This window comes from Protopterus annectens, chromosome 11.part0 (assembly GCF_019279795.1).
Source record: "Protopterus annectens isolate FY-2018-M chromosome 11.part0, PAN1.0, whole genome shotgun sequence".
Taxonomy (NCBI): domain Eukaryota; kingdom Metazoa; phylum Chordata; order Ceratodontiformes; family Protopteridae; genus Protopterus; species Protopterus annectens.
Window position 1 is genome coordinate 831048010 of NC_056745.1, and position 26061 is coordinate 831074070.

The window sequence follows — 26061 nt, forward strand, 5'->3', positions numbered from 1 at the left end:
CGTGTTACATATGTTCCAGAAGTATGTGTTTGCTGTCCACTTGACTCTGGCAATCGCCCAAATAAAGGTAAATTTGTATCCCTTGAAGTCTGCAGTAGGCAATTACTGATGCCAGGCATTTTGTGAATACTCTACGGCAGTAGATAAGCCAAAGGGCAATGCAGAGAATTGATAGTGGATTGAACCTGCAAATCTGAAGGAATCTGCAGCTTTTGTTTGATTGGGACGGGACAGGCATGCCTCCTTGAGGTCCAATGTTACCAGCCAAGACTCCTTTGCCCAGCATGGAAAAGCTGCTGTAAGCCAAGTGAGCATCTTGAACTTTGGCACGAGAGTAGGAATGTGTTTATGATAAAGTCCAAAATGGGTCTCCAGTGGGTTCCCTTCCTTGGTACTAGGAATAGTCTGGAATAAAACCTTGACCTTGTTCGTAGGTACCTCTTGAATAGCTTTCATGTCCATGAGCTTTGAAATTTGTATTTGAGCCTCTGCTCTTTGATTGTGTGGCAGGTTCGCATGCCCTCTTTTTGGAAGAGCGAAAAAAAAATTTTTTTTCCTCTGTTTATAATGTCCAGGATCCATTTGTCTTTTGTGACAATATGCCAATTTTTTGAAAATAATGCCAGTTTTCCTCCCAAGGGTGCTGCCACCTGAGCCTTGCTTGGCATGCAAAGGGGAAAGTCATTTTTGTTTCCTGTATTGTTGTGCACTGTCTTCGCCACCTCTTGGTGCTGGAGATTGCCACTGTCTGCCTCTATATGATCCTTGAGATTGTCTTCTGCCCCTTGTGCGCCTGTATCTACCTCTTTGGGGCTTGTCCGTGGCTGGAAAGGACCAGTTTTTTGAAGGCCAATTTCTGCTAAAATGTGGTGGTTGTACCTGTAGAAAAGCTTTGACAGTTTGCATAGATTTAGCTTTTTCTTCCATTTTCCGTAGCATCTCCTCAGCATTAGTACCAAATAATACATCCTTTTGTAAAGGGGCATCTACTAGTTTAGCCTTAACATGATCAGGCAAGGTTTGTTCCTAAGCCAGGCATGTCTACTTATGACTGATCCTGTAACAGCAGCTCTACTTGAGGCCTCTAGAACATCATAGCCACATTGTAAGGTGTGTTTACCCACTTGTTCTGCACTATGAATCATATCCTGCAACTCCTTCAAATCTGGTTGTTCAGGTTGTGACATTTTATTCTTTAATTGTGATAACAGAAACTGCTGATATTTAAGCATATGGAACTGACAATTTAAGGCCCTCATGGCTAGGTATACACGCTTATTTGGCCGGTATATATAATTTTTTCCCCACCTTTCTAAGGATCTAGACTCTCTCTCGGTGGTAATGAATTCTTAGCAGTTGAGGCATTCATTCCCTTGGGGCCTTGAGAAATGGTTTCAGTGTCAGCATTATGACTGACTTTTGTGTGAGTTAGGAACTCTGTAGTACCTATCAGGCTTGACTGGGGCAGGAGGCAGGAATAAACTTTATCATCAAGAATGTCCAAGATAGGAGGTATCGCCAGAGGTCTGTGCTGAGGTAGCAAAAGAAATTCCTAAGCCTTTTGGAATCTGAAAATCTTGGCCTTCCCAATGGAAGTGTTCCCTCAAGGTATGCAAGGTTTCCGAAGAAAAGTCCTCTGGGGATACAGAAGGGATGGACTGCTTTGCATCAGAATCTTCAAGGAGTACGAATGTTCCTCTTCATCAGAATGTTCTGAAATAATGGAGCCCTGGTCAGAAGAGGAGAAATCGCCTCCACTCTGGGTCTCTTGTCCCGGGGTTGGGAACCCCTGATAAGAGTAATTAAATCCTCAGCCATTTTGAGCATCTGCTTTTTAGGCATGGGGCCTGGAGATGGGCCCTGTGCAACAGGCCTCTTGGAATGCATGGCTGATTTAGACTTTAGCAAGCCTTTAGACTTGGAAAAGGAAGAAGAAGGTCTGAATACACCATGGGTGGAAGTGGACCTGTCCACATTAAGAGGCTCAACACTCACAGTGGCTTCGGTAGCTGTAGTCAGGGTATGGGCCGAGGAACTTGCGGTCTCGGTTACAGAAGACACTGCCAGAGAAGTGTCGCCGTAGTCGGGGGGGGCGTAGGCGTGAGCTGAGAACCGAGCACGGTAGCCGGTTTTGGCGTGGTGTCGGTGGAGACCAAGGACCTCGCGGCAGGTCTGTCTTCCTTTTTGGACAAAACAGTAGTCGGAGTCTCCGGCGCATTTTATAATTAAAAGCTTTACCAAAAAGTGCTGGCTTAACTCCTAATAGTCACGTTAAGTAGCACAAAGCGACAGCCCGGGAAAGGTCTGGGTCTAAACAAGGTATACAGAGGAATGGAAATCCTTGTATTTTGCTTCCACAAAGAAATACCTGTTAACTTTGTCTGACATCGGTCGGCGGCAAGAAAAGTTTTACTTAGCTTTAAAGAAGACTTTGGTTTCCAAATTTTCGCAATTTCAGGAGCTGGCGACCGGGCTTGCGCACTTTAACTGCTTCTGCTTCAGGCACCGCCACACAAAAAGACTGAAGAAAATAGGCTGTGTCTTATATACCCTGTCGAACTGACGTCAGGAAAGAAACGACAACCGGGCGCGATCCTAGACTTTGGAATTCGGCCGACCGAGGACCCGCCTGACGGCAGGAGAACCCATCTGTTATGACTGCAGCTGTATGCACGATGAACATCCACAGTTTAAAACTTTTCTAAAGCAAACTTCACCTTACTTAAGTCAGAGGTGGTAAGTTTCACAGCCCCCACGCTAAAGGATAACACTGCCCAAGATGCAGAATCCTTTACAATTGCACTCTATAAGCACCTACAAGGATGCATGTATCGTGCCATCCCTAGCAAAACCAAGACTCACTCCCCTAAGAGAAGGAAACCAGTCTGGTGGACCCCAGCCATAAACCGGTTATACAACAAAAGTAGGAAACCAGTTCAGAAAAAAAGCAAGAAGGAAAGACATCCCTGATCCGTATCAGTAAGAAACTAAGATCCCTCATAAAATCATCCAAGGCTAACTTCGAAAGAAAAATAGCCAAGGACTCAAAAGATAACCACAAAGCCTTCTTTAGCTATGTCAAAAATCTAAGTGGCAACTCGCAGATATGCTCTGAGATATATACTGAACCTACTGATATTGCCAACATACTGGCAGATAGATTCAGTGCAAACTTCACCTCCCTCTCACCTTCAAAAGGGCCCACAACAATACCGGAAAAGTGTAGTGTCCCGGAAATCACAGAAGCACAGGTGAAAACAGCCCTTTCAAAAGCCAAAAACACAGCATCAATGGGGCCAGATGGTGTCTCAGGCTGTGTCATGCACAAACTACAGAACAAACTAACCCCCCACCTAAACACGCTGTTCAACCTCAGCCTCTCCACAGGCTACGTGCCCAGAGTGTGGCTCACAGCAATTTATTCCGCTCCACAAAGGAGGAGCCACAACTGACCCTGGTAACTATCGCCCCATAAGCCTGACTAGCCTGGTCTGCAAGGCTATGGAGCGCATCATCATGGAACTCATTAACAAAGACATTGGGAACCTCCAAACACTTGACCCGACCCAGTTTGGCTTTGTTAAGGGCAGATCATGCCTACTAAACCTGGTTGACTTCTTCGAGACAATTACCAAGGCCATAGACAAGGGAAAGGTGGTTCACACAGCCTACTCTGATCCCGCCAAGGCATTCGACACCATTCCTCACTCGGGTATTATAGAAAAACTGACCAGCCTGAACATAAACCCCTACGTCACAAGATGGGCTGCCAACTGGCTTACAGACAGAACTCACATGGTAAGAAAAGCGGGCTTCAGGTCTGACTCTAAACCAGTCACAACTGGTGTCCTGCAAGGTTCAGTTCTGGGACCCCTACTGTTCGGCATATATTTCTCAGACGTACAGGCAAACACAGGAGGACTATTGCTAACCAAGTTCGCCGATGACTGCAAACTGGGAGCCATAATTGACTCTCCGTCTGACACGGACATCCTCCAAAAAGGCCTTACTGAGATAGACACCTGGTGTCAAAGTCATGGCCTCAAGCTAAATGCCAAAAAATGCATAGTCATTCCATTTGGGAAAAACAAAACACCCATGAATTGCCACATAGGTGGCAGCCCCCTTAATACAGAAGAGGTAATAAGAGATCTGGGAACCCAGGTAGATAGTAATCTCTCCTTTGATAATCATATTGCCAAAGTAGTTAGGAAATCCTTCCATGTGGCCCATCTAATTACTAAGGGGTTTGCATCTAGAAATAAAGAGATTATAGTGCCCCACTACTCGTCACTCATCAGACCCATCATAGAGTACAATGCTCCATTTGGGATGTACCTCACAAGACCCTTCCAACAGCTTGAAAGACCACAAAAGCACCTCACCAAGAGGATTACTGGCCTCAAACATATGTCCTATGCAGCCAGACTGAAAAAACTCCGGCTGTACTCAGTGACATATCGCTTACTCAGAGGTGGTCTCTGTCTGACTTACAAAGCCATGTCCAACTCAGAATTGATGGACATGCTCCACCTAAAGAAATCCAAGTCACTGCCAGCCACATGCTCTAGTGAGCTAAACCTCGTCACAACAATAAATAGAACATGCTGGAGGGATGGATTCCTGTCACAGAGACTCCCCATACTTTGGAACACAATTCCTAACTACATTAGGCAGAGCCCCTCACTAACACTCTTCAAGAGAAGCCTTGACGAGTGGATGGGTAACAGAAAGTACACCCCTGGGATCACTTCATTGGCTCTGCCTGACAGAGGCTCAGTTAATTAATCAATGGGGCGGCGAAAGCCAACACACTCTGGCTAGGCTTATAAATGCCCTTGGGCAGATAGCCTAGTACCTACCTATGAACCTATGTTCACTCACACTTCTAACCCACATGTTGTTATTCCATATATTCTTTGTTTTGAACCAAATTACTCAAATTTAAAAAAATCGTTACTGGAATAAACATAGAAACTATTTTTATCTCTCTAAACTTTTCAACTTCAAAATACAAAAAATGGAATAGATTTCGTTCAAGTCTGGAAACTGGCAAGCGTTTGTGCGCAATTGCCACCTAAGCTCCAATCGTTCTAATAAAAGTGATTCAGGGCCCCCTCTCGCATCTTGTACAACACAATCAACAACTCTAAACTTAAAGCTAGGTTCAGGGTGGGATCCTATATGTCGGGTGAGGGCATTCTCCTCCTTCGACCTACTGATATAATAAAGATGCTCGTATATGCGCTCTCTTAGCCTTCTATCCATTTTACCAATGTAGAAGGCCGGGCACTGTTGACAATGTGCCACATATACCACAGCCTTACTTTAGCAATTCAGTTTATATTGGGTGAAATATTTTTGCCCTCTGAGATTGAACCCTTGGCCGATGTCCACATATTTACAATAATTATACGTTACATTTGGACATGCTTTTCCTCAAACTAGGACTCCTAGAATTCCTTTATAAAAACAAAATTTTAAATTCTGTCCTCATTGAAAAACTCTTCTAGGTGACTCCAGAAGTTTCTGTTTCATTGTCATATCGTTCCTAATTAATGACCAATTTTTATTAATAATTGCATAAATGACAGAAGCATCCATGCTGTACCGTGAGATCAGAGAGCATGTACCGTATATACTACCCCATTCAACTCTGTTTAACTCCGCTTCATTGCTAAGAACAAGTCTCTTTTTAACTTGTAAAATGAGTTTAAAGATACCCATAGATCTTTTATTTTGGACTTCCCTTATCGAATTGTTAACCAATGTATGAGAAGGCTTGTAATTAGTAAGGTTTTATTGGTTTTAGTTGACTATTTAAATTGAGTGTCTGAATTGGAATTTTATCTGAAGATGTTCCTCAGTTGTGACAGATGAAAAGCGCTTAAATAAATCGGTGTGTCTTTGTCAGTCATAGAGTGAGCTTTTTTTGGTGTGTTTTCTTATCAAAAGTTGAACAACACAGAAGGATTTTCCTACTGCCTTGGACACATGTTAATTGAAGACTAGGTTACTATGTTCATAAGTTCCCAGATCCCGGACTAGTGAAGCAACTTTTAAGGGTGTTTTATTGATGACGTAGTTACCCAGGGTGGCAGACTTCCAAAAGGTATTCTAATGCATTTCTTGATATTGAGTTTTAAGCCATGGCTTTGGCACCAAGCATTTGTCTGCATGACACCTTTCTGAAGGGTGTTCTTGTCTTGAGGGGATTCAATAACTGCTCTCAGTTTGCAATCATCTGCGAACTTGGTTAGCCAGAAGCTTTTGACATTGGCTTTGACATCTCAAAAGTAGATGCCAAAAAGGAAAGGGCCTAGCCCAGCACCCTGGGGATTCCACTGATGACTGGCCTCTTTGGAGAGGTGGCCTCACCAGTTCTAACCTTCTGGGTCCTATCAGTGAGTCAGCTAGCTATCCAGCAATTTATTAAGGGGTTTATACCTAGTTCTGTAAGTTTGTTGCCAATGGTCGAGAGGGGTTCTTCATCAAATGCCTTAGTCAGATCTAAGCAGACAGTGTGCACAGTTTTCCCCTCATCTATTGCCTTACTGACCTTTTCAAAAGATGTTCACCAGATTCAGTAATCCTGGTATTTCTTTCCTATGTCCTTGTTGATACTTTCCATGACACTTCTTTCCATGGCTTTGCAAATAAGACAAGTCAGATTAAGATTAATGGCTCTGTAGTTTCCAGGATCTATTAAAGGTCCTCTCTTATGATGGGGGATGACCATCGCAGTCCTTCATTAACATGTCACAAAGCCTGTTTTAAGACTATAGTTAAATAATGACTACAGGGATCCTGATAAGTCATATTTTAGAATATTCAGGATGCATCCTGGGATGTTACTGAGGCTATTTTCTTGGCTTTAGTGAGTGCATTCACTCCTATTTATAGTTAGAAGAGTTATGTCTGAGGGTATTATTGGAGGATGGTTGGAGGTGAGAGGGGGTAAAGTTGGAACTGAATTTTTCTGACAACAGGTTAGCTATATCGCCAGAGTCAGTAAATGTGGCAGCATTAATCACCAGTACAGCACATTGCTGTGTATTGCTCTTGAGGTTTCTGGCATAGCTGCAGTAGGCCTTATGGCTAACTTTCACATGTGAGGATATCTTAACCTCAAAGTTGGCTTTGCTTGACCTAATTAGCCCTCTTAGGTGCATATTTACTTGAATGACAGAATTTTTATCTTTATGGGAATTACCCTTCCTGGCACCATACTTTTTTTTTCCCTTCTGTTGTACATCCTGTTTAATTTGGGATGCCACCAGGGCGGTTTGTTTCTGGGGCCAATCCTGGAGTTATTTCTGGTAGGTACATCAGCCTCTATGCAGTCAATGACATGAATGTTTACTGTCAACCTCTGTCTATAAACGACATGGGGGCCAGTGTGTGTGTGTGTGTGGGGGGGGGGGGGGTTGAACTTACTCTCCTTCACATGGATGGGCAGCCTACTCTAGAGTACCAGTATCGGTATCCATTGAGACACAAATCTATCATGGCAGCATGTTCTATTTATGTCAAAAAAAAGTTCATATTCTGCATTTAGTTATTCTGCTGCTGCTTGTTTTGCATATGTGCAAAAGGTCCATCGGGGTTGGATCTAAGGATATCTTATATGCCAGGCAATGGTTCTAAGGGGGTGGATAAGGTTTTAGCCAAAATGCAGAAGCCCAGGGGGCAGGAGCAGGCCATCTTAGGCAAACCAACATTGTCTGCTGACCATGTCCTCCAATGCTGACAGATATTGAATTCAACTGAAATGACACCAGAAACTAAGCCAATTGTTAAAGTCAATCATTGTTTGTTCATACCGTGGCCTCATTCTTGGTGAAGGTAGAATGCTGCTCAGTGATAGGCACATACCAGTCTGAGACACATGTTCAGAAAGGTCCATAATATCTATCTTCATACAGTCCAGGTAGGTACATCTCAGGTCATTTACTACCATACTGACTATGACAGAATTATACCAGTACCCGTGTTGCAGAGACTTGAGAGTGTGTGTAACTTGATGGATCCTGGCTCCAGATAAGCAACTGACAGTAATCTTCTCCTTGTTCAGTCTGGTGAGTGGGGCATCTGTATATCATACAATAGAGTCTCCTGTGACAAGAGTCCTGGTTAAACCGTTTGCTTGTCTTATGGCCTTTGTTTTTGGGGCTCCACTGGGCGTAGGCTTATGTGTGGTGTTTGTTGTTGCTTTTGTTGTGTGCTGTAGAGATTGCTGAAGATAGGTGTCACCATTTGCAGGCTTAGGATGTCCTTCCGGTTTGGGGGGATTGCTTTTGAGTGCCTCAGCATAAGATGGTCTATGTGCATAGACACTATGTGAGGTGAATGTAGTGTATGTTTGTGTGCGTGTACATGTTCTTAACAACCTTGTTTGTATGAGAGATTTTTTACCTCTACGGAAGTTGTGCATGCGCATCTCTCATCATACTGTGCTCTTTTCTTTAAGGATTACAAGGCTGTCTGTGAACATGAAACAACTGCTATATTGTCTCAGAATGCCCATATCTACCAGGCTGGCTACAGAGACATTTGAAAATTGCATATCCATGTTGTCCAGACCTGTGTTAAGGTGAGCTATTAAGGTTTGAAGATTGGGTTTTACAGAAATCGTTAGGGTGGTCTCTATGGTTGGGTACTAGAGTTGAACAGTGCTCGGTTATGGTATCAGATAGTGATATACGGCATGATATGGTATTAGTGCTATCTGACGCACAAGCTAGTTGCTCTGAGCTTAACTCCATGCACTGCATCACTAAATTGCAGGTTACAGTCCTAGTACTAGTTTTATAGGTAAATTTGACTGTCAAGGTGTTTGCATCTGTAGAGGGCACTGCCAACCACTGGTGCATAATTAGCAGCTCTTTGCAAATGCACTTAATTTATACAAGCAAGAATGAAAGAGAAATTTAACTCCTGAGCCCTCTGGCCAATAAATAACTACACTTTGACCCCTCTGGAGCAATTTCCAGCTCAGATAGACCAGGCAAACATCTTCTCTCAAAGGATGAATGATCTTAGTCCTCAATGTAAAAACACAAGAAAAAAAAGGACCCTCCAGTGCACTGTAACAACAACTTATTCAATATCTAAATCATCCCTCTACAAAGCAATTACAAGACATAATAGTTCAAGTACCAAACTCTAAGAAGAAAAGGCAATTTGTACAAAAATACACTTTAAATGCACAGAAATTTGAAACTACAAGCAGAGATTACTTAGACATTGAAAAACAAGTACAATATTTCAGTTTAAGAACTTATCTTTGCTTGGATGGCACTGGATTTAGTGGAAACATCTCTCATAACACAGGCAAGACACCAGCTTTTGCTGAGCTCTGTGGAACTGAGCATACAGCCCTGTACACATCTAATTTATAGAAATAGAAATTAAACTGAAATCTAACAACTAAGCCCTCTGGCCAATAAACAACCACACCTTGAGCTACTATGGAGTACTTCCTAACTGAGATAGTCCGAACAAACACCTTCTGCCAGAAGCTGGATGACCTTCATCCTCTTAAAGGACCACTATGGGCAAATAAAAAACATATATTTTTTTTTATCTTGCCATGAATTACTGCACCTCCCAAAGTGGCTTCTAGCAAAGTAAGTACCCATTCCTAATATTATTTTTTATCCTTCTCTGCCCTCATGGGGGCAGACATCTTGGTTTCTTTGGAAAGCTAAATCTGTCCCATAATGCACTATGAGACTGCAGATTTTGAGAACAAGTAGCCCTACCATTTGTTGTCAGACTAGACTTCCATTCACTTAGAACAGAGCACCTGAAAAAAACTGACAAGTATGAGAGTCTGCAGATCATTTGTCATTGACTAGTCTGCACCAAGTTTTACAGATTTTGTTGCACTGATGTACTACACATTCTCTGAAAGAAGCTTGCAAAAGTGTCCACAAATTACTGAGATAAAGACGACTTTTTACAAAGAACAGTTTTGCAAGTTTCCATTCCTGGCTGAGTTACCCCTCCCATCTCCTCTCCTTTAATGAACCACAGTCTCACATTTCCAGCTTGGCTAGAATCAACTAATTAGTCAACTTTGTATGACAATAGACATCACACAAATCAGTCTTGTGTGCCACTAAAACTGCTCACTCATATGTCTGTTCACTTCTGACGAGCATTTCCCAGGAATTATTTCTAAAAAAGCACTCGCATCAATCCAGAGCCAGAGTTTAGGACAATCTAGCCATTTATTTAAAAACTGCAAAGTAAAATATTTGGTTGGAATTGCATTCTGGCTGCTCATGTGGTTATTTTTGCATAGTTATTCTGTAAAAGCATAATCTGAACTATGGCATTTAATGCCAAGCTTTAAATAACAATGAAACAGTTCTCGGTTTCTTCTTAACAATGACCTCCCAAGCCTCTGATGTGACCCAGTACTTTCTGTTACTACTGCTATATGTACTTTGTTTTAGCTATATATTTATTTATTTACTTATTGACATTTGGTAACCGGGAAAGTCCAACTTGGTCAGAAACTCATTTTCAGTGGTTGTCCTGGGAGAAAAGCTCCAACGGTGATTAGAAAAATGGACAACAGCAACAGAACATATAACATCAAATTAAAAATAACATTGGAGAGATGCATGAGGTACAACAGGAGGTAGAAAAAGTACATATAAATTAACATTTTGGATAGAAAAAATTAACATCACATAAGATATTTTTTACAACATATAACAAACAGGTTGGATAATAGGCACTAGAAAAAGCTCAGATATTTGTTTGTTTTAGAGGGAAGGTGTTAATCTTAAGGATAATTTGTGACGTGAAAGAAGTTAAAGGACAGAAGTAAAAGTGATATTTAAATGTAAGGATAGGTTGTTGGGGAGATTTTGAACATGTTATCTTAAGAAGTTAGGGATTAGTGGGAAGGGAAATGTAGACAGAGAGGAAAGATATGAGGGGGTGAAAGGAGAAAAATAAAATTAGTAGGGGAATTAGGAGAATAGAGAGAAAGATGAACGGAACATATCTCTCATTCTCTCAGCAACAGACTCACATAGAAAGTTTCCAAATGAGATACTTTTGAAAATAACAATACTAATGAATTAGTAAGCTCACAAAATAAGACTTCATGAATTAGCATTTATTTTCTGAAAAGAAAAAAAGTAGCCTGGGTTTGGAAACAAGTATAGTGACAATGAACAGATTTGCCCACATTAGTGTGCGTGTTGTGTGTGTGTTGTGTGGTGTGTGTGTGCGTGTGCGTGTGCGTGTGCGTGTGTGTGTGTGTGTGTGTGTGTGTGTGTGCGTGTGTGTGTGTGTGTGTGTGTGTGGTATTAAAGAACTTTGGAGCAAATCTGTACTGATACCTGCTTGCTGCCCTGCTGAGGGGTCACTTGTGTAAGTGCAGTAGACTGGCTCCAATAGGTAGGGATGGGAGTCCTGAGCTGACATCCATCAATCATTTTCATTTGCCAGAACCATTACAGCAGTGTTTTGCAGAGAGATGGGAAAAGCCTCAGAGTTGACTGGTATGTTGTGTGGGTGTGGGTGGCTATGTGTTTGTGGGGAGTGGGGGTGTGTTTTTGTAAGTGTGATGTGAATGTTATGCATTGTGAAATAGAGGGATTAAGAGTAAAACTGCGGTCAATGTGATCTGTAGTGATTTCATCACTGCTTGATTGATACATACACTTTGCTGTGTGTCTGGCAGTACATTGTTTGAGTGCCCTGTTTGAAGTATGGTCGATTTCATCACTGCTTGATTGATACATGCACTTTGCTGTGTGTCTGGCAGTACATTGTTTGACTGCCCTGTTTGAAGTATGGTATCGCTGCTACAGGTGCTGGTACTGTTGCAGTACATATGTCATGAAGTATGCACATGCCTGTGTGATTTGGGGTAGTTGCAGTGGAAAACAGATGAGTACAAGTGTCATATCGCTTATCAGCTTACCCCACGAGTGTTCTTAATGGTTTATACTTTTGCTCTGACACACTACAATCCATAATGCTTTTTGAAAAAGGTGATTCTCATGAGCAAAAAATGACATTCATTGCAATTAAAGACTTCTTTTTTTTCCAGAAAATGAATGCTAATTTGTGTAGTTTTATTTTGTGAGCTTACTAAGTCAGTAGTATCGCTATTTTGAAAGTATCCAATTTGGAAGCTTTCTCCACAAGTCTGTTACTGAGAGAATGAGAGGAGATATACTACAAGTATACAACTAAGACAAACTACATAAAGCAATAGCAACAGAAAATACTGGGTTCCATTAGAGGCTTGGGAGGTCATTGTTAAGAAAAAACATAAAACTATTTCATTGTTATGTAAAGCTTGGCAATAAATACCATAGTTCAGGTTATGCTATAATCAGAATAGCTATGCAAAGATAACCATGTGAGCAGGCAGAATGCAATTCCAATCAAATATTTTACTGTGCACGTTTTAAGAACTGGGTAGGCTGGCCTAAACTTTGGATTAATATGTCTGCTTTTTTGTTTTAAATAATTCTACGAAATGCTATTCAGAAGTGAAGAGGCATATGAGGAAACAGTTTTAGTGGCACATCAGGCATTGATTTGTTTGATGTCTACTGTCATGCAAAGCTGACAAACTTGTTGAATCTAGCCAAGCTGGAAATGTGAGAGACTAGCTCATTGAAGGACGGGAGATGGGAGGAGTAACTTGGCCAGGAAATGAAACTTGCAAAACTGCTCTTTCTCAAAAAAGTATTTTTATCTCAGTAATTTGTTGACACTTTTGCAAGTTTTTTTAGAGAATGCATAGTACTTCAGTAGAAACAGCATTCGTAAAACTCAGTGCAGACCAGTCAATGACACATGATCTGCAGATTCTCAAACATATCAATTTTTTCAGATGTTCAATTCTAAGTGCATGGAAGTCTAGTCTGACTAAAAATGGTAGGGCGACTTGGTCTCAGAATCTGTGCTCTCATAGTGCATTACGGGACAGATTTATCTTTCCAAAGGAATCAGGATGTCTGCCCCCATGAGGACAGAGAAGGATAAAAAAATAATAATAAAATTAGGAATGAGTACTTATTTTGCTAAAGGCAGCTTTGGGAGGTGCAGTAATTCATGGCAAAATAAAAAAAATATTTTCATAATTTGTCTGTAGTGGTCCTTTAATGTAAAAGCACAGCAAAAGTGGCCCTCAAATACAATGCAACAACAAATAACTCAAGACAGACCAGGCTCCCCCATCTACTGCCACTAGACGGAATATCCCAGTCCTTTAAATGAAAAAGCACAAAAAAAGAATGCTTGAGAGTATACACTACCACAAAATAAAACAACTTTAACAAACTAGCTAGACAAGGCAATTTCAAGTAAATCAAACCAACAGCAAGACAGTTTGAGCGAATGCAGCAATTTCAACCATTAAATACATATAAATGCACAAATAAAAGAAGAAATCAGTAGCTGATCACGTAAACATCTTCTGTAAGTGTGATTTTTAAATATTAGTACTTAGCTTTTGCTAAGCTGTATTATCTGATTTGTCTGGCCTATCACAGCAGCTTAAATTTTTCCCAAAACTTCTGCTGTTGCAGTTTTAAAAGCCAGTGTCTCTTGCTTTCACTCCTTATGGTAAGCTTTCACTTTTTCCAACCATTGTTTCACACTGATCCATAATACTGACAGCCTACTCAGCAAATAAATATTTCTCTTGAGTTAATCCCCTTTATTACAAATCATCATTTTCACACAGCTCCCATCTGCTTAGCATCCTTGCCACACTCTGACAGAGTCCTGAATAAATCCTGTGCCATCCCCGGCAGATAAATTATTTATTTTACTATTTTACACTTCATGTAACTGCTTTATTTGCCGATTTTTGCACTTTAAATCATTTTCAATTAGCGTGATATTTTAGTTTACTGATTGCTGAGAACTGTACTTTTGAGAAGCTTTACTGGCAGTGTTACTGCGTAATTTGCTACTTTGTATTTTTGTTGTACTTGTATTCCTGCAATGTTGGCCCTGCTGAAGAGATTCTAACAGTTTCCTGTGTTTTAAGTACCAGTATAAATTTGGCACATTTGTGAGGCTGTTGGCTGATTCCCACAAAACCTGGGTGTCCTCGACTGTGCCTCTGAAATGATTTCCTTGCATCATGTGCTATTCAACAAAAGCATTTTTAAATAACAGTTCTGTGGTGAGCACAAGCTTACACACATGTAATCACGTAACACAACCACATATACATTCCCCATTTTTTTAGGTAGATATATGTCTGTATGTGTTTATATGCATGTTGTCTACGTATATTTACACAAACATGCTGACACACACACATATATATAATATATATATATATATATATATATATATATATATATATATATATATATATATATATGGATTCCCTTCTCAAGCTCAAAGTTTCAAAACATTTTGAATGGAGATCGTCATACAACACAGAACGGGAAATTTACATTTTCCTCACTGAAGTGCAACCTCAGAGTTGGTATATTTATTTAGCATGGGGTGTGGGGGGGCAGGGGGGCTTCCCCCTTGCAAAAATGTAAACATTTTTACTTTTTTATTACAATTTCGAAGTTTCAAAAATTCGATCTTATGGTCTTGACCGTTTACAGTTGGAAGTTTTGAAAGTTCGATCCATATACACACACATATATATATATATATCGATCCATATATATATATATATATATATATATATATATATATATATACACACACACACACACACACACACACACACATTACAGAAACACAGATTACATATTTTTTGGTTTGGCATGACTTTGTCCTTATGTGTGACCCATCTGTGAATCTAATCCTTCTCTGTGTTTTTAAAGCCTGGAAATCTTCACTCTCTCACACACTCTCTCACACAGTCACACACACACACACACACACTCTCTCACACAGTCACACACACAGTCACATACACACACTCTCACAAACAGTCACATACACACACACACACACACACACAGTCACACACACACACAGTCACACAAACACACCTTCACACACACACAGTCACACACACACAGTCACACACGCACACCTTCACACACACACACACACACACACACACACACACACACACACACTTGTTTTTTTTTTTTCAGCTCGTCCTAATACTAGTTCTTAGAGAATTTTGCTCTCCTGGCTCTTTGAGACCTTCTACACTCACACACAATTGTTAAATCCTAACTGCATCTCTGCCCTTAGCAGTAGACTTCTGTTTTGAGTTCTGTTAACCATTAGTCTCCTCCCTTCTCCCATCATAGCATTTCACACAGAGTACAGTCTTAATGCCATCTCTTTCATTATATGTTATATTAATGTACTCAAAATGCAGGACCTGATGCTTACACTGTTATGTAATGTTATGCCTAGCACACTGATCAACAGTCAGATATACAGTGACTTTGTACTTAGATAACGAGTGAACAGCACCAATCACAAAAAAGATACAAGAATGTAGCAGTGCTCCAATCACTGTCACTAAATGTGACCTGATTAAGTACTATTTAAGTAAAGCCTTCCTTCTAATTTACAAGGCCTTTTATTTGGAACATAGGAAAGTATATATTACTTGTTACTGCTATGTACAACTTAGATCTGATGAAGCTCTTACAACAGTGAAAGCGCTCATCTCTTGTTTTAACTTAATAAACTGTTGTTTAAACAAGTAATTCCAGTTTGAATCGGTTTTCATATTTTAATAAGAATGCAAAGTGATCTTTGACATGGATCTTACATAAAAAATTGTGACAATGGCCCATTTTAGTAACTCGTATGCTAATATCAAGAGCAGTTGTTCCTATACAACTAGATTTCCCTGCATACATAAAATCTTTAACACAACACTGGATATATTTAACATGGCTAATCAGTATGTGACCTACTGCAAAAAGGGAAAGGTAACAATTAATTATACACTGATTCTCTCTTAAGACTATATGGCATTAATGCATCTCAGTCACTCCTTATATTGCTGTATGGATGCTTTGGACTATTTAGGATCCATCTGCAGCTGTCTTGTGGCTGCATTTCAATGAAGTTAAGTACCCCTTCTCCGAAGCCCCACTTGTGCAACAGTAACAGTAAACTACAACATCCAAGGTTCTCGTTTTCTTCTTGCACAGTGTTTTTGGCCTTCCATGTTTCTATACAAAGTCAAAAGCAATGAATACAGTAACAACCAATTTCATCTCTAAATTTGCACATCTCTTTACATAAAGCACTAATGCTGTTTCATATAAAAAGTCAGTAAAATATTCCAAGAATGAAGAGCATTTTTTACACAGAAACAACTACTGTAATAACAGGCCAAAACTGCAAATTAAGTGCTGTCAGTAGGCAAAGACCAAGGGGGGCAAATAGCCCCATATAGAAACACATAAGCAGCACTCACTTGAAAGTCTTTTTTTACAGTTCTTCTTGTCTGAATTTGCTCTGCTCGTCTCAGAACTGCAGGTTGATTCACATGGACTCTGGACAGCCATCCAAGATCTGAAAACAAGGAAAATCACAAAGACAATTTAAAAAAATGTCCATCACTTGTAAACGAAAACATAGTTCACACTCCTTGCTTTAAATGTTGATTATGAAGTAACCAACATATCTAAACTGTTTAAACTACAATAGAATAACGCTAAAAGGAAAACTTCATCTTGACACTGAAAAAACACAGATGTCATTGCATGTCGATATTATATGCTACAACAGAATCACTGTTTTTATTATATTTTTATTTCTTATACCCCAAAACAAGCATTACGAGGACTGCCATACTGGCATATTTTGTTTTTCAGTCTGTTCATCCAATTTCCACAATGCAATTTGTGCCCCATTTATAAGACAGCCTACACAAAGAAAAATATAGTTTTTCCTAAGTCACTCGCTTCTCACATGGTCTCTGAAAACAGTGCCAGTGTTCCTTTTTAACTTAATTACACTGTTTTAGTAACAGTAACCTGCTAAAAAGCCTTTCATGGTCCATTTAAATAAGATAGGATAAAATTCCTTTATAGTCATTGCACAAGTAAATCAAAATTTGTATCAATCCTATTAAGGTGCATTCACATATGATGAACATGAATACATTTTATTTTATTTATTTTACATTTGTAAACCGGAGAAGTTCAACTGGACACAGGTCCCTTTTCAGCGGAGGCCCAGGGAGAAAAGCTCCACATGACAATAAGAAAAAATATGAGTATACAAGTATACATACAAGAATACAAACAAGCATACATAAGCAAAGAGTAACAATTTCTAGGTAATTTCTATAGTAAATGATATAGTTTTGAACAAAAATGAGAGTTACATTTTTTCATTTTTTTTTTTGCACTAGAAGACGGTTATTAGTTCAGTTCAGAGCAAAATACTGGTTGAACAGGTCGACCAGTACTGTAAAGGACTTATTATTGGATAAACAAGTATACAATGAGAAACAGGGATCAAATAGTTGGACCTTAGCAGAATCCTAGCAACAGTACAGTGGCATGGGTTAACCTGGGGAGTAGCATGAGCAAAGCCAGTTGTTTAATTAGTGGGTTTTGAGAGTTTTTTTTAAAATAAAGAGAATACAATATAATAAAACACCAAATAATATAATATAATGCAACGCAATGCAGTAAACAACTAAGTTATTGCACCTGGGTAAACTGAACATGAAAGGAATAAAGTAAGGTGCACAGGAATGTAAACATATACCTTATAGTGCAAATGGCTATTACCTGTACTCAGTGTGAGTATTTAGCATTGTTCAGTTCATGTATGGCTCGGGGACAGAAACTGTTCTAAGTCTGTTTGTCCAAGCTGGAATGGACCTAAACCATCTCCCAGAAGGCATCGGTTCAAACAGGTGATGTCCAGGGTAAGAAGGGTCTTTCAAGATGTTGGTTACCCTGCTGAGACAGTGAGAGCTGAAGAGTTCCTCCAAAGAGAGCAGTGGGCAGCCAATGATTTTCTGGGCAGAGCTAATGATCCTTTGAAGGGCCTTCCTGTCTGCAGCAGAACTGTTGGCATACCATGTGGAAATGCAGTACGTCAGCACACCTTCAATAAAACAGCAGTAAAAGGACACCAGTAGCTTCTCCTGCAGGTTGTTTTTCCTGAGGATCCTCAGGAAATGGAGTCTCGGCTATGCCTTCATGACTGCCTCTGTAGTGTTTATGGACCAAGAGAGATCTTCTGCCACATGTACACCTACAAACTTGAAGGAAGGACCCGTTTCCAAAAAGTCTTCATTGATATATATTGGATTGTGATCTGTATTATGCCTCCAGAAATCTATTATGGGTTCTTTTGTTTTGGTAGAGTTCAGGGCATGGTTGTTCTCAGTACAATAAGCAGACAGTATGTGAACTTCATCTCTATATGCTGTCTCGTTTCTTCCTGAAATAAGTCCATCCACTGTAGTGTTGTCTGCAAACTTAATGATGGTATTAGTAAAATGAGAGGGAATGCCATTGTGGGTGTAAAGGCTATACAAAAGGGGGCTCAGCACACAGCCTTGTGGGACACCAGTGTTTAGTCTGAGAGTGGAAGATAGGTATGGGCCTAGTCTAACCATCTGAGGATGTTTAGTCAAAAAGTCTTTAATCCAATATCAGGTAGGTTCTGAAAGTCCTAGGCCAGCGAGCTTAATGACCAGTCTATCTGGGATAACTGTGTTAAAAGCTGAACTAAAGTCTATAAAGAGCATCCTCACATAGCTCCTTTTCTGCTCAAGATAACAAACTGCAGTGTGTAAGGCAGTGGAGATGGCATCTTCCATAGACCTATTTGCGCTATAAGCACACTGGTGTGTATCCAAGATAAATGGGAGACTGTCCTTGATATGTTGCAGAACCAGTTGTTCAAAACACTTCATGATGACTGGATAAGTGTCACTGGAAGGTAGTCATTGAAACTACTGATGGCAGTGGAAAGATCATAGTTGACTTTAAACAAGATGGAATAGTAGACTTAGAAAGAGACAGATCTTTATGAAGACCCCACAGAGCTGGTCCATGCATTCTTTCAGCACCCATCCCGACACTCCATCAGGGCCAATAGCTTTCCTTGGATTAACTGCTTTGAGCACACATCTTACATCATGCTCTTGTACTGTAAAGGTGTGGATGTAGGAGGCTGGTATAAGACTGCTGTAGCCTAGCTGCTGGTGCCTAGGCATGACTGTCTCTGCTGTTTCCACCTCAAAACAGGCAAAGAAATATTTAAGTTCTTCTGCCATTGAAGCATCTCTAACAGCCATATGGTTACTGGTTTTGTGATTGTTGCTCTGCTGAATACCTTGCCATAGTTTTGTGGGTCCTTGTTGATGAAGTGGTCCTCTATCTTCCTTTTATAGGCTGCTTTTGCATCTCTGATGGCTTTCTTTAGGTTAGTTCTAGCCATGCTGTAAAGGACTCTGCTGCCAGACCTATAGACTGCATTGCTGTGCTCAAGAAGAGATCTGGCCTCCTTCATCATCCAGGGCTTCTGATTAGGGTACACACAAATGTGCTTGCTGACAGTGACACTGTCAACACAGGTTTTTATGTAACAGAGTACCACTGATGCATACTCTTCCAGATCGTGATCTTCAAAAATGTCCCAGTTAGTTTTTTTCAAAGCAATCCTGTAGCTGTGAGAGTGCACCTTCTGGCCATATTTTAATAATCTTTGTAGTAATCTGATCTTTTCTCCTAACAGGCATGTATGCTGGAGTCAAAGAGTATGGACAGATGATCTGACTGGCCTAGATGAGGCAGCTGTTTTGTCCTATAGCCATCCTTGATATTTGAGTAGGCCTTGTCCAGTATATTTTCCTCCCTGGTTACACATTTGATCTGTTGATGAAATTTGGGGAGAACTGACTTTAAATGCTCTTGCATTCAAAGCAGTTAAAAGGTAAAATTATTTTATGCATTAAAGCTATAGTCCTTAGAAATCAGGATACTCTCTCACACACTTCCTTAGGTCGGAAAGTTGTCAGGTCACTGTAGCAAGTCTCCTCATTTACCTATTTTTGATAAGCTGTCACTTCACAGATCTAGGTAAATGAAAGAATTTGCTGGTCATATGCTGTTAACATTCTAAATTACATAGATAAAAATAACTCTTCACATACTGGTACTTAGCAGTTTGCTAACATACATCTGAATAACTCATTCATATTCCTTATTTAAAGATTCCTCCACTTAACTCTTTGGAAAAGTATTTCAGTTTATCCATTATGTCGGTTTTATAGCATTTTACAGACCATATGCCTAACCATAACATAATAGTATTACATGTAAACAAGAAACCACATAAAAGAGCAAATAAGGGACAGTCATAAAATTCACAAGATGAGTATAAGGAAACCAAGTAAGTAAAGGCAGGAAATATAAGGGCAACTGAAAAGTAAACAGACATTAATATTACTTTCAATTAAATTATGTATAACCTTTTCACAGTTAAGGAAGTTTTCTTCCTCCTATGGCTAGTTAGTAGTTCAGATGAAAGTAAATGAAACTGCTAAGTGGGAATGGCATCCTGACTGAAGGAGAACAAATGTATACATTTTCCCAAACATTTGGTCAACCCTAGAAAATGTAGCGACTATAAATGCTCACTTGTTGAGGTACACATAGTTGTATAAAAAGATTTATAAAGTCTAGGAAATTAAAAATAATGAAGTCATTGTTGGTTAGTTACATTAGACCCAAACTTGAGTATGGAATAACAATGTGGAAACCTTATAAGAAGACAAGCATGGGTAAACTGGAAAGAGTATAGCACAAAATATACCAAGGGCATCCATGGATGTGAAAATCTAAGTTGTTATGAAAGACTAAAATATCTGAACTTGTACGGTGTTCTCTTACAGATATCTAAGAGGAAATCTTATTCAGGTATATAGGGCATTTAGGGACAACTACCTCTGGGAATGTTTGGGGTTATCAAAAAGTACTAGAGAATTATCAGACAACCTGTGTAAAAGATTCTATAGGAATGAGAATTGTACTAATTGGTGCTCTGACACAGTAGCTGATGCATGGAACAGACTACCAAATTACATTAAAGTAAGCACTAGTTTAGATATTTAAAGAATAGCCTGGACACATTATGGGAACAAGAGTTTTGGTATATTGGCAAGCTAGAAGGGCATTTTTGCCCATGCTTGAAATATTTGTATGTCTGTATGTATGTACACTGATGAACAGCTGCCACTGATAACTCAATGCACAATGAGTGATACACAACTGGTATAAAAATGGGGTTGGGAGGGTGGCCTAATGGTTAAGGTGTTTGCCTTACAAACACAAGGTGCAGGGTTTGAGTCTCACAAGGGATAATTGGCTAGGCTTAAAATGGCTTGCAAGGGCAGTTAGCTTAGTACTAATCTATGAACCTATGAACCTATGAGGCATAAATTACTGTTCAAATGAGTGGGCCTTCTGTGGAAGGTTGGGCACCAGGCTGGCAACTCGACACCGTAAAAACTCCATTGCCAATCATGAGCAGACAGGTGATCTGCTGTGGCGACCCCTAACCGGGAAAAGCTGAAAGAAGAAGTAACACAGTCTCAGGATGTAAAATTGGGCTGTGTCCAACACTGAAACAACCCAAAGTAATATGTCCACCCTCTACCATGCCATTTAAGCAAATTCTTTTCTAAAACAATACAAGGTCTGAATATGAAAAATGGTGGGACGCTCATAACTGCAACACAGGAAAAATGAACTGAAGAAACTGAAGTGTACTAAACTACATACAAGGTGACATTATACAGATAAAATAACTCTGGGATAAGGGTGTACTTCATAAGGACTGAGCTGTGTGTGCCAGTACTCATTTACAGCTGCTTCAAACAACCAGTTATATCATTTTTCTGTCACTTTTCACAGTTTGTTGAAATGTCTAAAACCACTTCTCAATGTTCAAACCACACACACACACACACACACACACACACACACACACACACACACACACACACACACACACACACACACACACAGACACACTACTCTCAATACTAAGAAATAATTACGCAAGCAAGTAATTACATAACTCATTCTAGTCCTTGATATGGGTAACACCATCATCAAAATAATAAGAAAGGAACAAGATCTAGGAATCTAAAAACGACAATCCAAATTTGCATAAAACAGAGAAATGTCCAAAAAAGGTTACAAGGCCCACTAGCATAACATTAATTAAAACATACAAAACATAGGAAAAGAAACAGACAGCCCTAATTTTACATCTGACAAAAAAGAATCAAAAAAAGAATTGGGATAATACACAGATTGCTTACAAGGAATACGCCTTGAGTTCATTATCAATACAAGGTAAAATAAATGTACTTTTAGCATCCTAAAGAAAGACAAACTCTGACATAATACCAGCAACAAAGCATGTAAAAAACAAATTCATTTTTTTTAAGCTGAACCTAATAATAAAATTAGGAGTTGATATCACCAAAACCCCATACATTAGAGTGAATAAAACATTGGGACACCTAAACAGAAGGTCTCTATTACATAGATTAACTTTCTAAAACACATCAGTTCATTTGAAACTATGAATGATATGAAGACATGGTTGGATAATTTCTAAGGAATTGGCTATTACCTTTTCTGGTCTTTCTGGGTTAATAGAACCACTATCAGTGTTCTTTAATGAATGAAGTCATGAACAATTATCATTAAAAGTGCTGTACTACAATTAATTATTTTCTATTATATTGTCTGAATATACATTGTGGCCACAGTCCACGATAGTGCAGCGGTTAGTTTGGTCTCCTCACAGCAAGAAGTTCTCCGGTTCAACTCCTGTCTGGAGCTCTGCATGTCCTCCCTGCAGTCAAGTGAGTTTTAAAAGACATGAATGTAGGTGCATGTGTGGGTGCATGTGCCTTCTGTGAAGGTTGAGTGCTGGGCTGGCAACTCAACACCATAAAAACTCCACTGCCAATCAATCTGTGGATCAGTGATCCACTGTGGCAACCCCTAACAGGAGAAGCTGAAAGACACTGCTTTATATTGTCTGAATATACAATACAAAATGGTGTCTGCATAGTAGATTAGAGAACTGCATTAATTTTGAAAAATGTGTGTTAACAAACCACTCGTTCCAGTCAAGGACATGCATTTGAGGAAACCTTTTTCTAAACACGTTGCATTTTTACCTGGACTTGGAATAGTCTGCTTCAACAGCTATTATCCAAGATAAACCTAAAGAAAATAATTATCCCCATGGAAGGCAAACAAGTTTTTTTATGCAATGGTCTAAAACAAAACACATATATACAGTGCAGGAATCCACAAACTATGTAAATCCCTCATTAAGTTTTTCCATCTATGTCTAGCATGCTCACATCTCTCATTATAAAAGGTGATGAAGCTTCTAAGGTAAATACATTCATTCCTTCTGTGGATGGTAAGTGGTTTGACAGGCATTATAGAATCCAAGTCAATTCTTCTCAAACCTACTGTGGAAATGCCATTTTACAATAAGTTTCTCATTCAAGTAGCACTAACACACTGAGTTCAACATATGCTTTTCAGGGTAGGCTAAAGCCTTCCTCCATACCTTCTATACAACGGGGATTTGTTTCCTGTACCCCTACTTTAAATATACAATTCAAAGGTTGTTGCACCTTGGCTATAGTTAGGTGTTTCCATTCCATACTGACAATGTTCACTGAAATGCTGCCTTAAACACGTACGTATTACCTCACAAAATGGTCACTGCACAAATCCACTACTCCTACCTATGAACTGTATCTTCCTGCATCTTATTCTTTGCAAAAGACCTGGAAGGATGTGTTCAGGCTCATATTGTAGACTGCTGATGCATGTTTAACAGGGAGGTGTTTTAGGGGTTGTGTGAGGCATTATATTTGGGTCTCCCCCTTCAGTATGGGACCACTCACCAAGTCCTACCTCTATGAAAAAAGTCACCAAGAGCATATATTACAAACAAAGTACTGTTGGCCTTTCTTGAACAGCCAGAGAAAGTATGCAAATAAAAGCCTAACCCAAAAAACATAAAACAAACTCTCTATATAAAAAAATTGCAAAATCTCACTCAGCATACTTACATGAAGTGAAGAAGACTATGCCCTCCACAGCCCATAATACATCAGTTCTCTTATTTTAATTGACTGTGCTTAATGTTGACATCCTGTTTTGTCGACACACTTAACAAAACAAATGGTCAACAGCTGTGCTAAACTGCACTTAGGGAATATCCCCCTTCTACAGTACTGCACTCTCAGAAAATATATAAGTAGGAGGGTTGTGTGGCGTGTGGGAACACACACGCATATACACGCACACACAAATGCATACTGCAGCAATTCTTGCAAGAATGGTACTCAAAAATATTTTAAAAAATAACATGAAATATTGTACATAATGCTGTTATCAACAATGGTGCTGTTGTAAACACTGTAAATACAAAATTATGAAAGAGGAATTATTTCCAATGTAGCATACATATTTTTTTAAATGAAAACAAAGTATTTTATTACAGGGGTTTTAATAAAAGGAGATACTGCCAGCCCAGCTATCTGGAATTTTGTAAATAATTATATGTTATTTTATTTGTTTATTTTATTTTTATTTTATTTTACATTTGTTGACCGGGATAGTCCAACTGGATGTATGTTCATTTTCAGCGAAGGCCCGGGGAGAAAAGCTCCAAGATAAGAATACACATTGAACATTTAGTAAATGGTAGTTTCAAGGAGATTGCAGTCATAAGCAATACCATCACTTAGCACATATACTACTAACTTATTACAAAACATGTTACAAATCATAACATTATTTTCAAAGTTATATATACATACCATTACATTCAGGTTTAAGACACATTGAGCAGCAGTTATACAATTGACCCTTCCTGAAATGGTGTGGTAGAACAAAGTTAGAAGTAGTTGAAGGTAAGGCACCTAAGTAATAGAGAGGTAACTAGTCGGGGTTAGTGCAAGGACATAACCAATGAGCTCTGAAGTATTTCTTGAGTTTGTTTTTGAATCGAGTTAGTGAAGGTTCTAGTGTCAAGTCAGCTGGGAGTCTGTTCCATGTTTTACCAACAGAGTTGGCAGAGAGTCCCCAGCTGAGTAGCTGGATTTGGATGTTTGAACTAGGAGTCTAGTGGATGATTGCAGTGGGTGATGTAAATATTAATATGATTCATATAGAAATGTAACAAAATGAGGTACTGCCAGCACACCTAGCTGGAATTTTGTAAATAATCATGTCATTTGTGAATATCAACATGATTCATATGCTTGTGTTACAACTGTATTAGAACTGTATATCATATAAGATGGTTTGTACAGACGTCTGCTGAAGAGATATTTTGCAGAGTACTCAGCGTAGAGATGTAACCACAGTGTACCCTGCTGGAAAAGAACAGAAATGTATATACACTATTGTAACCATGTAAAGGTATATACTTTAACAGTGGAAACGAACATAGAAGGTTAACTTGGAAAAACTTCAGAAAAATAGCTGAAATTAAATTTATAACTGCACCATAAAAGATGGTTTCAATGCAGCAAGGAGACAGGATGTCTAAAGCTACGGAGCCTTCTCGATTGTCTTGTAAATGTTTTATTGTTTTATGTCTTCCAGCAGCTGCAAAGATCTGAGGGCTATGTATTTTTCACATGTAGATGCTAAAGGCTGGCAGTTTCTAGCAATGGGGTTTTTAGCTTGGGAACTAGTCAGACGACAAGAAATGATGTCATCCTGCAAGCTAACCCAGCAGTAACATTTGAGATATTAATGTGAGGAGTGTCAGAGAGACAGAGCGTTCTGTATTTGTCTTTGACCCAACAACATCAGCTAGAAAAGCCATTCACAACACTTGCCTTGCTCCGGAAGTAAACTAACTAGGTTACAGTAATTTCTCTTAGATTCAGACGGGGATATATTGAAGTACAGCTTAGATGCTTGCTTTATTTATTTGAGATTGTCCTGCAATGTTGTTTTAAATATTCCTGTAATTCTGAACTCTGATGTAACTGTGATTATTTACAGAGTAATTTCTTGTTCTTTTACTATT

At 39.3% G+C, this 26061-nt stretch overlaps 1 protein-coding gene across 2 annotated transcripts in view; it reads right to left on the minus strand.

Moving 5' to 3' along the window:
- DERA (deoxyribose-phosphate aldolase) overlaps positions 1-26061 on the minus strand; it is an 828148-nt gene that overhangs the window by 739075 nt on the left and 63012 nt on the right. For both annotated transcript variants that reach the window (XM_044088239.1, XM_044088240.1), the window contains exon 2: positions 16415-16512. In XM_044088239.1, coding sequence (XP_043944174.1) covers positions 16415-16512 — 98 coding nt within the window. The remainder of the gene's footprint in view (positions 1-16414; positions 16513-26061) is intronic.